We start from the raw sequence: 16,081 nt of genomic DNA on the forward strand, positions 1-16,081 counted from the left end.
CGATAAATTTTAATAAGGTATTTTTTACTGATACTTTTTAATTGTGTTTTTAAAACATATATTATTAATAATGAATAAGTAAATTTTTTTATTATTTTAAAGTATTGGGACAAAGATTCAAAAATTAAAATTTAGTATTATGTTTGTTAATCTAAAAACTGATACTAAAATCTTTATTTTTGTCTCTAAAATTTTAGTATTTTAGTATCTTCAAAAAGTGACAGGGACTGAAATTTTTTGAGACAAAAACTGAAACTTTGATAATATTTTATACTTAAAATATTCCGATTTTAATTAATTAATTCCAACTTTTTCTGTTGTGCAAATCAAATTAGATCTCCATTCTTCGCGGTCCCTCACTCCTTTGTCTTTTCATTCCTTTTTCGAAGACTTCTAGCTGCAACATAATCATCCTTTTCTTTTTGATTTGTTCTCTTAATTGTCGTTTTCTCTTCGGAAGAATTTGCACTTGGACATATGTTTCGATTTAAAGTACTTTTATGTTGGTTGCAAGGCTCCTGAAGATTTTAGTTTAGAGAAATGTTTTCAGCGGGTTGGATATCTCGTGTGCAAAATTCAAAAAATTAAAGGTGGCAATTTGTTTTTACGCATATATTATAAAAGAGTTGGGTGAGAATTAATGCACCGAAACTTCAAGATTTGGTTTGGCACTGTAATACAGTTACAGATATGAGTATGCAAATAGAATTTTAAATTTGACATTGGCAACCATTAATTATTCCTTGAACTACTTGATCTCAATGATTTAGCTTTTAAAAGTCAAGAAACGAGTATGAGAGAGTCCAGATAAAAAATTATTCACACTTTGAAGCTTACCAATACTAACATCCTCATTCAATATGAAGAAATCAACTGAGGCATCACCACATAACAAAGAAAATGAATTCGACGAGGCGGTGCGGTTGTGAAGCATTGGAGACTTGCAAGTGCGCCTTGTTCGTTTGGGATCGTTGGTGGTGCTGTCGGTGGTGGAGAAGACCGGAAAATTCCTTCCCTTCTCAGTTAAAATTTTAGGAAAAAAGAGAAAGGGACTGGAGATTGCTGAAAATGAAATATAATTTGAGTTAAGGTTACATTTTAAAGTTAAGGATATTATTGTAAGTTTAAACATTTCATTCTTTACTTTTATTTTAAACCAAATAGAATACTCGACATAATTTAGTCATATATACTTTTATATCAAACATAATACTAAAACATATTTCAATCTTTCAGTCTCTCTTTCAAATGTTACCTTAAGGCTTTAATTCCTTCAATTCTTACATACTGGTTTAAAAAAAAAATTCCTTTTCTTATCCACTTATTCAAGTTTTTTTAATGATATATAAAGTTGTTCAACAAGTATTATATTTTTAATAAGATGAATATTCACATGCAGTTATTTTCATGTGAAATTGATAGTTAAGAATCGTTAGATAATTTAATATATTTAACTAAATTATCATCTAATAATTCTCAACTATCAACTTTATATAAAAATAATTGCATATAAGTTTTTACCTTTTAATAATTATTCTTTTAGCAATAATTTTTCTAAAAAATTTACAATCTATATATTTTATATTTATACCCATATAATGGTGAAAAATAAAAAGGAATGAAACTTTTTTTATAAAGGAAAAGACTAATGTCTAAAAAGGGAGAATGTCTTCAAGTTCTACTCATCTTCATTTTTCGGGTCCTTTAATCCGGCGATTCGAAACAGTTGCACCAAATCAATGAGTTGGCGAATCCACCGTGAGTTTAGAAAAACAAAATTTTGTGTGGACAGATTGGTTTTACATGAGCATAACTTATTATATGATTGACGTCATATATTTTCATCTTATTTTTCTGTATTTCTCTTCGTTTTTTTTTTTGTTGATTTAGTTGGAACAATATTTTTTAAAATAGTAGTTGTTTAATCTGTTTTTTTGTTAAACATTTATGCCTCGTTGTTTACATAAAAAATATAACTTTAATAATATTACCACATATGAATAGTTATATTTATGAATAATTTTTTCTCAAAAAATTCTACACAAACTTTAAACTCCATCATTATTCTCAGGTACTTCTTGTCTTCTATTTAATAGAATTAATTTTTATTATAAAATTAATTTTTAACTCTTCTTTTTTAAAAAAAGTTATAATTAAAATTTAATATTTAAATTTTAAAATTAAAAAATGAATATATATCTAAATAAATCCTTAAAATTCTCAATTTTTTTTTATTATTATGAGATCCCTAAACTTTATAAAAATAAGATATATAAGTCCTTATTTTAGTTAGATTTATTATTTTTATTTAGACAAATAGTTCTTCAAAAGTGCAACGCAATAATCTATAACTCTTGACCTTTTGGATTTAGAACTCTAATATCATATTATAAAACTACTCATTCCAAAAACTTAATCTAATAGGAAAAAGTAATATTAATGGTTATATCTATAATACTGAATTCTCTAAATCTCTTGAACAAAATTTTTACTGGCTCTCTATACTTTTTCATTTAAATATATACTCTTAAAAAATTGACTAAAAGAAGTTGACTTTTTAATTAAATTCTACCAGACACCGATCTTTTTTTTTCGAACTTGGACCAAACACCCCCCATAGGCCCATACCCAGCATGTGGAGGATAAATTAAGTGCAGGTATGAACCATTGACCCATTCTACCCTGCCGGATATTTTTGCCATGCTTGAGTAAACAACCATCTATGAGTTTCTATACAGTACAAAACCCTTGCCGAAACCCCACGCTACTCTTTCTTCTTCTGGTGAAGGCAACTCCTCAATTAAGCAACTTAATGCCTTCTTTTCTTTAGCTTTTACTACCCACTTCTTTAACTTTTTACTACTACACTATTATTATGGACTATTGGACTATTATTTATATATACACCTCGAAGACACAAATTTTAATGAATAACTTATGATTTTTAAGAAAAGAAAGCTACTGTCTGAGTTTTAAGAATAAAAATAACAAAAACATTTACATCATCAATTCATCATAGCGTCCAATCCGCACCATGACAAAATAAAATTAAACAAATCTTAAGTTGAGGAAAAAACATTCAACATAGTTGGCTAAAATACTCGTTTCCAAATTCCACCTGCAAAAGCGTTCATTTTATCCACACCAACTTCACTAAAAAAAAAGTCATCAAAACAATATTAATATTCAAGAGTACAAGTTCAACACTTAACCCGTGGACCCACCTTTTTCTTCTATGTGATCATGGTTTAAGCTAACAAACAAGTGTTTTAGACTTTTTTTTTCTTTTTTTCTTTTAAATTTTTTTGACTACATAATACAACACAATTTTCCAACTTTTCTTGGTCTTCTCTTTCCCTTTCTCACTTCATTTTTCTTTCATTGAGTTTATAATTCAACAACCATGACCAAAACTTTCTCAGAACCTTCTTAATTAGTTATTGGCAATAACACTGATACAAAAACCAAAAGAAAAAACACATATAATTCAGTAAAGGAGTGCAGAAATTTCAAGTGCGATTAGTTTAGTTAATGATGATGATGATGATGGACTATAGGTCTATCTCTATCTGTATAATTGTGGCGGTTTTGACGATGAGTTTGTTGGCTTCACATGGCGGTTGCAACGGTTTGCATTCCTTCGGTTATGACATGCACCACTTGTTTTCCGACCCGGTGAAGGGAATTCTCGGTGTTGATGAGTTTCCTCAGAAGGGAACTCGTCAATACTATGCTGCTATGGAACAAAGAGACCGGGTTTTCCGGCGACGGAGGCTCGCCGGCCAACACGATACGCCGCTCACTTTCGCCGCCGGCAACGATACTTACCAGATTGACTCCTTTGGATTGTATCACTTCTTCGACCATTCTTAATTTTCCATTCCTCCTTCGTTATCTGATTTATTTATTTATTTTTATTATTTTGGTATGGTTGCTAGTTTTTATGAGAACATTAAAGCATGTTAATTAAACTCTTTTTTTTATAAGCAAAAATTTATATATATTTCACACCAAAAGTGCTACTAGGTCACAGGTTCATAGGAGATTTTATGAGTTGAGGAAGTATGGGGAGTCAATAGAATATTTGTACAATGTGTACAATGAAGGTTTAGAGATGTTCGATTCAGTATCAGAGATATAACCATTAGTGTTACATTTTCCTATCAGTTTAAGCTTTTGGGATAAGTGGTTTTATGATATGCTATCAGAGCTCTATGTTCATTTTTTAATTCATATTGGGCCAAATAAATAGCCTATTGTACACATTGTACAAAGATTCCATTGGCTCCCTAGTGGGGTTCGAATGAATTTTGCCATACAGAGAAAGAAATTTCACTTTTTCTTTCTTATTGTGTATTTTTTTATGATGATGTGTTCATGTGTATATGTAATAATGATTTGTAATTCCTTTGTTTTTCTTAATGGTATTTTCAGTTTGCATTTTGCCAATGTTTCTGTTGGGACACCAGCTTTATGGTTTTTGGTGGCATTGGATACCGGAAGTGACTTGTTCTGGTTACCTTGCAATTGTACCAGCTGTGTCCATGGTGTAAAGATATCAAGTGGCAAGGTATAACTTGCACTTTTATCTATAGGACTTTTAATTGGATTTATATTCTGTGTTAGCACTATTTATGATCTTTGAATTTGTTGCTTGTATTGTATGTGACAGACACTTAAGTTTAATATCTATGATCTGAAAAGATCTTCTACAAGCCAAAATGTTCTGTGCAATAGCAGCTTATGTGAAGAATCAAGTCAATGCACTTCATTGGGTAGCACTTGTCCATACCAAGTTAAATATCTATCAAATGGTACTTCAACTACTGGAATCTTGGTAGAGGATGTTTTGCACTTAGTTACAGATGATGATCAAACAAAAGATGTTGACGGTTCAATTACATTTGGGTAAAAATTCTCAATACTACCTTGCTATTTATAAAATTGGACTATTCATTGTACATGGTAAGTGTAGGGAGTAGAAAGTTAGCTTCTAGGAATGTCGATGATATCATTAACCTCACTCCTAAAAGCTTAAAAGTTTGAGGTATTGGATAGAAGTAAGCACATGAATAGTTTTTATATCCCCATATATTCCGTCACACAAGATGCTTGAAGATGAAGTATAGATAATGCATGAGCTTATCTTGTTAAAAAATGAACTCTAGATTTCTCAGTTATAGCAACTTTTGACATCATATCATAAAACTATTTCCTTCCAAAACTTGAATTGTTGGGTAGAGAAATACAAATGAGCTTGCTATGTAACCGATTATAATTGCAATAACAACCATGTGCTAGAAATCTCTAGCAGGTTTTGACTGACTTTTATCAGTGAACAGGAGAATATTAAGTTTCCTCGCGGATTCCTTAAACTAATACTTCTAGTCATGGTTTCTTACTTTCTTTTTCATTCTTGTTCTTCGAAACGGCTTGGTATACTGGACTTTCTTTTCTTCGCATTACTTGTGATTAGAATCTGCAGGTTGTATTATCATCATTTTCATATTTGAATATGTTGTTGCAGTTGTGGCCAAGTTCAGACAGGAGCATTTCTTGATGGGGCAGCTCCAAATGGTCTCTTTGGACTTGGAATGAGCAATATATCTGTTCCAAGCATCTTGGCCAAACAAGGCCTTACTTCAAATTCATTTTCAATGTGTTTTGGACCTGATGGCATTGGGAGAATCACTTTTGGGGATAATACCAGCTTGGTCCAAGGAAAAACACCATTTAACCTCGTGCATTCGCAGTAAGTGCCCATCAATGTTTGGGGATAATAACTACATTTCACACTTATCACTTGAATGGTCATCTACAAGAGAATATCTATTGAATAAAACTCAAAATAGACTCATAGAACTGAAACTAGAGAAGGATATATAATATATCTTGTCCAACTTTACTTGTGCTTATTTTAACATGGATGCCTCTTGGTAGCCCAACTTACAACATCACAATTACCCAAATCATTTTGGGAGGAAATGCTGCTGATCTTGAGTTCCATGCAATATTTGACTCTGGCACCTCATTTACATACCTAAATGACCCAGCTTATACACAGATTACTGAGAGTGTAAGTAATGTACACTAGAGTTTTATTTTATTTTGTTTTATTGGTTTAAGATGATATCTAGAGTGACACGTCACGTAAAAAGTGGTTAATATTTTCTGTTTCTTTTTGCAGTTCAATTCAATGATAAAGCAAAAACGGCATTCATCTAGTTCTGGCTCTGATTCTGATCTCCCCTTTGAATTCTGTTATAACATAAGGTGATTATTTTAACTTGACTCAAACTGTAAACTTCTTTTGTCATTTTAAACCATAGCAATTACTTCCACCATTCTATTCAGAAATTAATGTAACTTCGTACAAATTATCATGCACTGATTTGATTTCCACTTTTCTGGCAGCTCGAATCAGAGTGTTGAAGTTCCCATTGTGAATCTGACTATGAAAGGTGGAGACAACTATTTTGTCAAGGACCCTATAGTAACCGTTACTGGATTGGTGAGAGCATCAAATACAACTTGGTTAAGGATTCATGATACTATTGAGATAAATATCTAATGATTTTCAGCCGTCTAGCCTCATGATTGCTTCTTGTGATATCCAGGATGTTGAGTTACTTTGTTTGGGCGTCTTGAAAAGCGACAGTGTGAACATCATAGGACGTGAGTATTTTGAATCAAAGAAGCTGAACAACATCCATTTATTTATATCTATCACTATCTATCTCTATATTAACTATTAAGGATGTACTAAATTTTCATAGCGACCGATATTCGAGGATTGTGTTATCATTTTGGAAATTTTTTTCTTTCAATCGATGATTCATGATTCTTCCATTCTTGTCAGCAAACCTGCCTCTACTGCATCATTCTTTGGGACTTTTTTGTTGTCTGTCATGTTCAAAAACAATTCATGCATCAATATGACAAATACAAGCACAAAGTTCCATCACTTATTGCTGAAGCTTTGATACATAGTTGCAAACGTTCATTATATTTATCTTCATGCAGAGAACTTCATGACTGGTTACCGCATAATCTTTGATCGCGAGAACATGGTTTTGAGTTGGAAAGAATCTGACTGTGAGTACAGTTTCACTTCTACTCCATCACCATAAGAACTTGGGTTTCATTACTACTTCTCCATTAGTTATTATTGTTAATATGTTTTTTTTTTTACCAGGTTATGATGATGAACTCTCCAACTTAAATATTAACCAGTCTCACTCTCCTGCAATTTCTCCTGCTATTGCTGTGAATCCAGAAGCAACTTCAAATGTTTCTAATAATGACCCTGGAAGGCTGCTACCTAGTCACTCATTTAATTTAAGGCCCAGTTTTGTATTTATGATGGCTCTTTTCTTTATTTTAGCTATTTCTTGATCATACCCTATAGCTATTCAGCATTCAAAGTATTAGTATTTTCTTTCACTGGAGAGTTTATAGGTTTCTTTAGCCCACACATACACACACCATATATAGAAGCATTATTATTACTCTATCCATTTTTGGGGGATATCTCAGTAGCCTTATTGATTTTGCTTATGAGTTTGTAAATAATATAGCAGCATGTGCAGCTCAGTTGTAAACTGTACAATTAATAGATAGCAAAGCATATATAATACACAGTATTTTTTATGTTGAGTAAATAGTCATTTCTAATTATGAAAGATTGAAGCACTGACTCTGATCATGATTAATTTAAATAAATTTTGTAATCATAAAAGATTATATCCGTTTAATATTTCTAACCAAACATTAATTTAGTGAGAGATGCTGATAGTTCTAATTATGCAATACATTCTTAAACCTTTTTTATTAAGTAAAGAGTAGTATTTTTACTAGTAAAATAAATCATAATTTTTATTTATTATATTTTATATCAATTTATAATTTATAATTTAAAGTTTAAAATTTAAAATTTATAGTTTATGATTTAAGATTTAAACTTTAAAATTTGAAGAACATTATACATTTTACTTTTTCTGAAGTGCATTAACATTCGCCAATCATGCTAATGGTGCAAGAATTGGGAACTGTAACGAAAATTAGAAGGAAAACAAATTTATTAGTGGTGCTAATCTTGCTTTATTTCCCCCTTAATTGAATTTTTTGTTCTCGTTTACCAGGGGCGACACCTCTCTATTGTTTGATAGGTATGAGATCCACATGAATAACGGCATATACAAGAAACAAATAGAGGCTTCATTATTGAGACCAAGTTATCTAATCTTGGCTGTGTAAATTAATTAGTTAATTAATTACCACCCGAAAAAATGCATCTCCTTTAATTATACAAAGGCGAACCAGTTAAGAAGACATATTAGCTGCCGTCAGCTTTAGCAGTTGTAATTAAAGTTATTATGTGAAGAAATCAATTTTCATCAATTAGCATAAGTATCCAATGTTATGACCCCACTATGGAGGAAAAGATAGTCACAAACTCACAATAATAAACTTTATATATATTACACTTATCTAATATCTATATAGTTAGTTAATTAGGATTATTTAACAGTAACTTTTCATCTCAATCATGGGAGAAAAAACCTCCAAATTATACTGTTAACTTTTACAAACAGCACCAGACAGACACAAATGTGTAGTTTCCTCTTCTTAAGCTTGCAATACAAGTTATGGCATGAAAACAACAAAAAACCTTAGATGTCTCAATCTTAACAACAAAGTGCATGCCTACTTCATAATTGAGGATGCTGATTCCCTTGGAGGTAAAAATAAAGGGAAAAAACAGAGAGAAGAAAATGTGAATATTGGTGACCATAAAAACAAAAGGTGTCTAACTAATGCTGGATTGTTGGTAGAGTATTACTGTTAGTGACCCCATTTAGAAATTGGTTATGACCACCACTAACTAGGTTGATGGAGCCAATTCTATCAAAAGTCTAACTATAATATCAATCAATGTGTCTAATCAAGAAAAGCGCATAGTAAAAAGTAAAAATTAAAAAGGATTTAACTAATTCGTATTTTAAAGACATATTTTAAAAATATAATAATAAAATTTTTTTAACGTTTTTAATATATTCAATGCATTAAAAACATAAACAAAAAATTTGTAATAATTTTTATAAAATATTTTTTTTATAATATGCTTAACCTATACCCTTAGGTAGCGTTTGGTGTAGAGACAGAGACTGAGAGACAAGAGACAAACAAAGACTAAGAGACAGATTGAAATAAATTTTAATATTCTGTTTGGTGGAAAATGGGAGACAGAAATTGAAACAAGAATGAAACTCTAATTTAATTTGCACAAAGGGTAAAATTGGAATTAATTAATTGAAATGAAGGTATTTTAAGTATAAAATGTTATTAAAGTTTTAGTCTCCATTTCTAAAAATTTTAGTCCCCTATGTCCCACTTTTTGGAGGTACTGAAATACTGAAATTTTATAGACAAAGACAAAAATTTTAGTACCCGTATCTAAACCAACAAACATGATACTGAATCTTAGTCTCTCAATCTCTATTTCAGTACCTCAAAACAAACGCTATCTTAAGGCACAAGTTAATAAAACCCAATTTAAAAAGTTCACTTCTCACATTTAGGAGAATGTACTAATGGTCAACTAATCATAATAATCTATCATGGGAGATCACATTTTGAGCTTAGTCGTCTTATTTGGGAAGACCATCAAATTATGCCTATGTACTAGTGATAGCTGCACAAAAATATAAGTTTTTATGTACACCAAACACAAGTTAGCAACCCTTGAGGTATTTAAAGTGAAAGGTATGTGAAAAATCTAAGAATAATAAAAGAAATGTCAATGTGATAAAAACAGATTTGTACCCCAAAAACAAAATTTGGAGGTTTATTTTAAGAAATTTCAATTTATTCCTATAAATTTTCTATGAAAATATATTTTCATTTTCTTTTGAAGTTTTAATAAAATCTAATTCCAGGAACAACTTGCTATCAAGAATAACTTCTTGTCTAAAATATAAAATTTTATTTTTATATAAAAATGTGGATATTTGATATTCTCTTATCAAGGAAATAAAAATTAAGATATAAGCTTATTATTATATCCCCCAAAATATTATGTTTTTTTTTTTTTATCAAAGATTTCATTCTTTAATTGATATTAGAATTATTTTAGAAATTTAAAATCTATATCCAGGAATATGTAAAATAAAACAAGCATATTATAATTTATTCTTAGAAATATCACAAATTTTTTCATAATACTCCAGTATAATATTCTTAAGCATAATATTTTCGAAAATATAATTCCTTGAAATATATTTCCTAACCTTAAAACAAACTTCGGATTAGAGATATTGGGAGGCTCAAATGAACATGCACTACACCACAATATGTAATTCATTGCGTTTAAGAGGAACATGCACCTAATCACTAAATCCATGGAAAGAATGACAAAGTAAAAGAACTTTATAAGCCACTATTAACTACCAGTTACTTGAGCCTTCTGTAAATGGAGCCTAAAGTAACTTGTCTTTTTGTAATGATAATGCTTAAACATTACGATTCCATCCATTGATAATACTACTTAACGATATGATTCTCTGTGGTCCATCATATGCTAGAAAATAATTAGTCTCTTTTATGACTATAAAATGCCATTTTACCCATCTTTGCATTCCTAAGCTAAAAGCTAACATATCATCAAAGTAATCTTAATTGGCAATGGCTAGCAAGGTCCCTTTCTTGACTATGATTATCATACTTTCTGCAGTTTCCTCAGGAAACTCACTCAGCTTGAACCACTATGAAAAGTCATGCCCTAATGTTGAGTTCATTGTTGCCAAAGCAGTGAAGGATGCCACAGCTAGGGACAAAACAGTTCCTGCAGCACTTCTGCGAATGCATTTTCATGACTGCTTCATTCGGGTAATGCCCTACTATTTCATTCCTGGAGCATGCATTAAATGTGCTTTAAGAATAGGGAAATGATAATGCCACTCCATATATAATTTTTTGTATTGTACGTTTGCATGAATTTGTAGAAAATAAGAGTGACATTACCAAAATAAGAGAGACAATATCCATTTCCTATATAAGGATTTCTCATTTCCTCTTTGTTTCCTACTTAACCCTTGCACCTATGTACTAATGCATAATTTGAACCTGTCATCTCTTGTTTGGTATACTTTTGAAGGGATGTGATGCCTCTGTGCTCCTAAATTCAAAAGGAAAGAACAAAGCCGAAAAAGATGGACCACCAAATATTTCTTTGCATGCATTCTATGTCATTGATGCAGCAAAGAAAGCAGTAGAAACTTCATGCCCTGGTGTGGTTTCTTGTGCTGATATTCTTGCTCTAGCAGCAAGGGATGCAGTTTTTCTGGTAAGAGAACAAAGCCAAATATATCAATTTTCTCACTATAAATTCTAAAATTCTAAACAACAGTTGGTGTATATAATTCTACAGTCTGGAGGACCTACATGGGATGTTCCTAAAGGAAGAAAGGATGGTAGAATATCTAAGGCCAGTGAAACAATAAATTTACCAGCACCAACTTTCAACATATCACAATTGAAGCAAAGCTTCTCTCAAAGAGGTTTGTCAACAGCAGACCTAGTAGCTCTGTCAGGTAAGCTATTAAGAAAGTAAAAACCAATTACCATTTATTACAATCTACAGATTAACAGAGTTTAGAGTAACATGTCTTTCAACCCATGCATAGGAGGACACACTTTAGGTTTCGCCCACTGCTCATCCTTCAGCAAGAGAGTCCATAATTTTGATGCTACACATGATTGGGACCCTTCAATAAATCCATCATTTGCAGTGCAACTGAAATCAATTTGTCCTTCGAAAAACCAGGCCAAAAATGCAGGCACCATTATGGATCCTTCTTCAACAAGTTTTGATAATACATATTACAAGTTGATCCTCCAACATAAAGCTCTGTTTACTTCTGATCAAGTTCTGCTTGATAGCCAAGAGGGTAAGAACCTGGTCTTTAAGTTTGCTGCCTCAAAAAAGGCTTTTTATGAGGCTTTTGTTAACGCCATGATCAGAATGAGCAGCATCAATGGCGGGCAGGAGATTCGGAAGGACTGCAGAGTTGTCAATTAGAAAGTCTTAGGTTAATTCAAGTTAAATAGTGATTTACCAATAAGTAAGATGTGTGAAAGAGGTTGGATCATATTTGAAAGATGGCAAGAACATCACTCATTTTCCTTTGTAATAGAAATTCATGTATTGTACAAGTATGTATCGACAGGAGAAACTCCTGTGGAATGATTATGTTTTATTCCATTGCTTGATTGTCTGGACAAGAGACTAACCTTCTAAAAGCAAATGAATAACACAATAATAGCATCTGTGTCACCAAAAGAAAAGAAAAAGAAACTCCCAATTGTTAACTTTGAGCTACCTCATGCATTATCTTTTGAGATAAGAGCTATCTCTGCCAATTGAATGTTACCACTTAGCAATGATGCCTTGTGGGATGGAAGGAAAGAAAATCCATCAAGCAGCTCGAGACACTTTAGGCCCCATTTCCTCATCAAGAACTCAATAAGGTGATGCCCGCTGCAAAAGATTAGACAGATAAATTTTTAAAACACCATAAAAATATGGAGGTTGTAGAGCTAGTATGGAATCGGCTGATAAATTCTGAGCATCACATAGAGTGAAAAAGTACCTTCGATTGTGGTACGAGGTTATAAAACTTGACCCAGGGGAATTTTGCAGCAGAAACGTCACAGTGGCAAAGAGGTCATCAAAGGCTAAATGCCATAAAATAAACAATGTTTTAGTTAACTTGATGGAGGAAGATGACAAATCCTTAATACCACATTGTCTCACCGTTTGAATCATACAAGACATCAGCTCCTAGAATAATAGTTGGTTGTAAACTGAATATGGATGAATCCCAAACACCCCATGTCAATCCTAGCACCTAGAAACACAAGGGATTTACACATTGACATTTATACAAAACGAAAAATCTGAAAACATAAAATTTCCAACATCATGTCTACACATAACCACTGGTTGTGCTCCCTTGAGCCACATGCTCAGCACATCATAGAAATTCCATATTAAACACGAGTGTAAAATCATAATTTCAATTGTAAAATGAACAAGCACATTGCTACCAATGAAATAACAGTTACTAGAAAGCATGTTACGCAATTCACTACATTTTGTGACTAAATTACTAACTACTCAATCAAAGGCTCACATTGCACTGGATTTTATTCAAGTCACACACTCTTCTCATGTTTTCAAGCACCTGCAAATTCCAAAAACAACAAGCAGCCATTTCAATAAATAAATAAAAACTCAGTCACTATTTGTTTATTAAAACCAAATTCAGCTTAATTTGAAACCTCTAATCTGGTGGAGTCATCAGTAAGAGTAACATTGGCCCCAACTTTTGCTGCAACCAAACCAGGCAAGGAAGTTCCGGCACCAAGCTGCACGAAACATTAACAAGATGAGATGGGAAATGATGATAGTTCATACTTCATATTGAATCCACAATTAAATTGAAAAAGATTATACCTCAATAACAGTAGCTCCTTGAAATCGGTGCTTTTGTTGCCAAACATACTCAGCGAGAACTACGCTGCAGGGCCATACGAACAGGCCATAGTCCTCCTTCATGTTCTGCGTTAAGAGGGGGAAAAAAGTTGCATGGGAATGATGGAAATGTTAGGCGTCAAAATCAGGGTTTCGTTTGGTGAACCTCAATGATGGATATGCATAAGGTTGGTGCTTCGGGGTCATCATCGGCAAAACAGTGGCGAGAGAGGGTGGTCATGGCGGTGGTGGTGGTGGCGGCGGCGGCGGCGTTGTCGTCCTCCGAGTTCTTGTCTTCCCCCATGTCTCCCCTGCTCTTCCCACTCATTTTTACATTATCTCTTAACTAATTTTAATTTGTATTTTCTTTTCCTATAAAACATGCTTATTAACAAGAAAGATATAAACGAAAAAAAATAGCGCGATAATTTTCTTACAAAATTAAAAATAATGTTTTTTTTTTCCTAAACAACAAAAGAAAACATAAAGCAAAACACCTATCCTAGAGTAGATATAATAATTTATTAGAGAGTTTCACAATACTCAAACCAAATACCATGATTGAAATTATTTCTAGTTCTATATCTAGTCATTATTTGCTTCTCTACATATCCAATCAAATTATACATACTAGGATCTTAGTAACAGTTCATGAATCTTGTTAACTAAATTAACAACTTTAGATTCACACCCACCAAGAAAGTCATGTAAAAAATAAAAAATATCCAAACAATCCGTTTCACACACTATGTCTTTCGGTCCGCAATCCCAAATTAAAACAAGGTCGCTCCAAATTGTAAAAAGCTCACATCGGATGATGGAGCAATGAAAAGAGCTACCAGAACAACCCGCAATCCAAACTCCATTAAAATTTTTAACAAGACAACTAAATCCAGCCAAGCTCAAATTAGTAAATAAACTAACATCACAATTAACATTAAAACTATTACTTACAAGAAGTTTTCAGGACAAATAGTTTCTGAAAGTATTAAAAGAAGTATACCTATTCATTAGATTCATGACCGTGCTTCTGATGAGAGCAACCACCTTGTGATCGGTCCAATAATTTTTGGCATTGAAAATAGTATTGTACATATGCCTCCAAAACCACCACACTCTGACCTCTAAAAAAGCCTCCTTACCAGACATGACCTTTTGAAACCAAGCTTTCATAGAGAAGTTTTTAACCGAATCAATAACCTGAGGATCTAACATCTGCCAAATAATTCTGGAATATACACAATCTCTAAGGCAATATTTTACTGTTTTTGGAGTCGCATTGCATCTCTGGCACATAACTGAACTAGCTAGATGCCGCCTGAAGCGGAAGACCTCTATCGGGAGAGCGTTATAAACCCCAAACCACAAAGTTAATTTGATCTTTTTCGTAAGATTCAAGTGCCAAAGCTAGTTTCAGTTGCTATTTTCATTCCAATTCACTTTATTCTTTAACAACCAACAATAACCTTCTCTTACACTATACCCTTTTGTCCCTGCAGGCCACCAACTCTATCCCGGTTCCATGTCAGCTAAGGTCGGATAGTACAGGCAGTAAATGAAATGCTTGACCTTAAGAGGAATTGTCGATGCAAGTCTCTCCACCTCCCAAGATCCATCATGCCACAAATCTGTCACTACAAAATCATACTCAGATATGTGAACAAAGGGAATAAGATCATAAAGCCTTCCAAAAAGAGTCCACTCATCATACCACACAGATTGATGCACATCCCTAATATTTCATTTGAACCCATCCTTGAGAACATCAAATATTTTGAGAATGTTCTTTCAAATGGTTGAAACGTTCTGATTGTTGTTGTTGCCAAGAAAAGTTAAATTCCGAAAATATTTATGCATCATAATCTGAATCAACAATTTGTCTCTATTATTGAAGCAATCCCAAACTAATTTGTTAAGAAGCACCATGTTAGTTGAGTAGGTATCCTTAACACCCAAACCACCCGCCCTTTTAGGAATTATAGCAACATTCCACTTAACCAACAGTAACCCTCTCCCATTAGTTTGGCTTCTCCATAAAAATTGTCTCATCAAAGAATTTATCTTTTCACAGGCATACTTTAGAAGAAGAGCAATCTACATGTTGCAAATCATAATAGAAGCCATTACCGATTTAACCAAACAAAGTCTTCTTGCCTTATTCAGCAAACACGCCTCCCAACTAGTAAGCTTCTTCTGAATCTTTTCAATAACATCCTGATGAGCTATCCTCTTGGGAGACCTTTCATACCCAATATTCACTTTTAGATATTTTTTCAACTCCTGACAAAAACGGATAGTAGAAACTTCCGAGAGCACTTCTTTTCTTCTTTCAGAAATATTCTTTGAGCACTGAGCCTTAGATTTGCTAAGATTCACCTTCAATCCTGATGTTTTAGAAAATAAATCCACAATTCACATAACCTCCCCTACCTAAATTTTTGTAGCTTTATAGAAAAGCAGGAGATCGTCAGCAAACGTCAAATAGGAGATTTTAGGATCATGTCTAGAGACCAACACAGGTATCCACAACCCTTGAGAAACCCGATG

At 32.6% G+C, this 16,081-nt stretch overlaps 3 protein-coding genes across 8 annotated transcripts; 2 read left to right on the forward strand and 1 right to left on the reverse strand.

Annotated features, from left to right (window-relative positions):
- The first annotated feature begins 3,015 nt into the window (after positions 1 to 3,015).
- On the forward strand, positions 3,016 to 7,661 carry LOC112747701 (aspartyl protease family protein 1-like). The gene is made up of 10 exons (XM_025795872.3): positions 3,016 to 3,848; positions 4,435 to 4,570; positions 4,673 to 4,908; positions 5,528 to 5,752; positions 5,941 to 6,076; positions 6,188 to 6,273; positions 6,415 to 6,511; positions 6,618 to 6,675; positions 7,024 to 7,095; positions 7,196 to 7,661. The coding sequence occupies exons 1-10, from the start codon at positions 3,532 to 3,534 to the stop codon at positions 7,393 to 7,395; spliced, it is 1,563 nt and encodes a 520-aa protein (XP_025651657.1). The 5' UTR covers positions 3,016 to 3,531; the 3' UTR covers positions 7,396 to 7,661.
- Positions 7,662 to 10,341: 2,680 nt separating this feature from the next.
- Positions 10,342 to 14,130, reverse strand: LOC112747704 (uncharacterized). Of its 6 annotated transcripts, none has more exons than XR_011873104.1 (10): positions 13,701 to 14,130; positions 13,517 to 13,621; positions 13,342 to 13,428; positions 13,194 to 13,244; positions 12,815 to 12,908; positions 12,651 to 12,735; positions 12,381 to 12,538; positions 11,623 to 12,060; positions 11,023 to 11,341; positions 10,342 to 10,909 (listed from the first exon to the last, which is right to left on the reverse strand). XR_011873104.1 is itself a non-coding variant. In XM_025795875.3 (9 exons), exons 1-8 carry the CDS (start codon positions 13,860 to 13,862, stop codon positions 12,295 to 12,297), a joined length of 723 nt encoding a protein of 240 aa, XP_025651660.1. In that variant the 5' UTR covers positions 13,863 to 14,091; the 3' UTR covers positions 11,428 to 12,060; positions 12,292 to 12,294. The 6 variants fall into 6 exon arrangements, 2 of the variants coding, with proteins under 2 accessions (XP_025651660.1, XP_025651659.1); XR_011873106.1 differs by lacking the exon at positions 10,342 to 10,909 and adding an exon at positions 12,292 to 12,326 and having other exon boundaries at positions 10,940 to 11,341; positions 12,432 to 12,538; positions 13,701 to 14,091; XR_011873103.1 differs by lacking the exon at positions 10,342 to 10,909 and having other exon boundaries at positions 10,940 to 11,341.
- On the forward strand, positions 10,684 to 12,282 carry LOC112747702 (peroxidase 64-like). The gene is made up of 4 exons (XM_025795873.3): positions 10,684 to 10,887; positions 11,156 to 11,344; positions 11,429 to 11,591; positions 11,685 to 12,282. Exons 1-4 carry the CDS (start codon positions 10,684 to 10,686, stop codon positions 12,077 to 12,079), a joined length of 951 nt encoding a protein of 316 aa, XP_025651658.1. The 3' UTR covers positions 12,080 to 12,282.
- Positions 14,131 to 16,081: the final 1,951 nt, after the last annotated feature.

Source organism: Arachis hypogaea, chromosome 15, assembly GCF_003086295.3.
Source record: "Arachis hypogaea cultivar Tifrunner chromosome 15, arahy.Tifrunner.gnm2.J5K5, whole genome shotgun sequence".
NCBI lineage: Eukaryota > Viridiplantae > Streptophyta > Magnoliopsida > Fabales > Fabaceae > Arachis > Arachis hypogaea.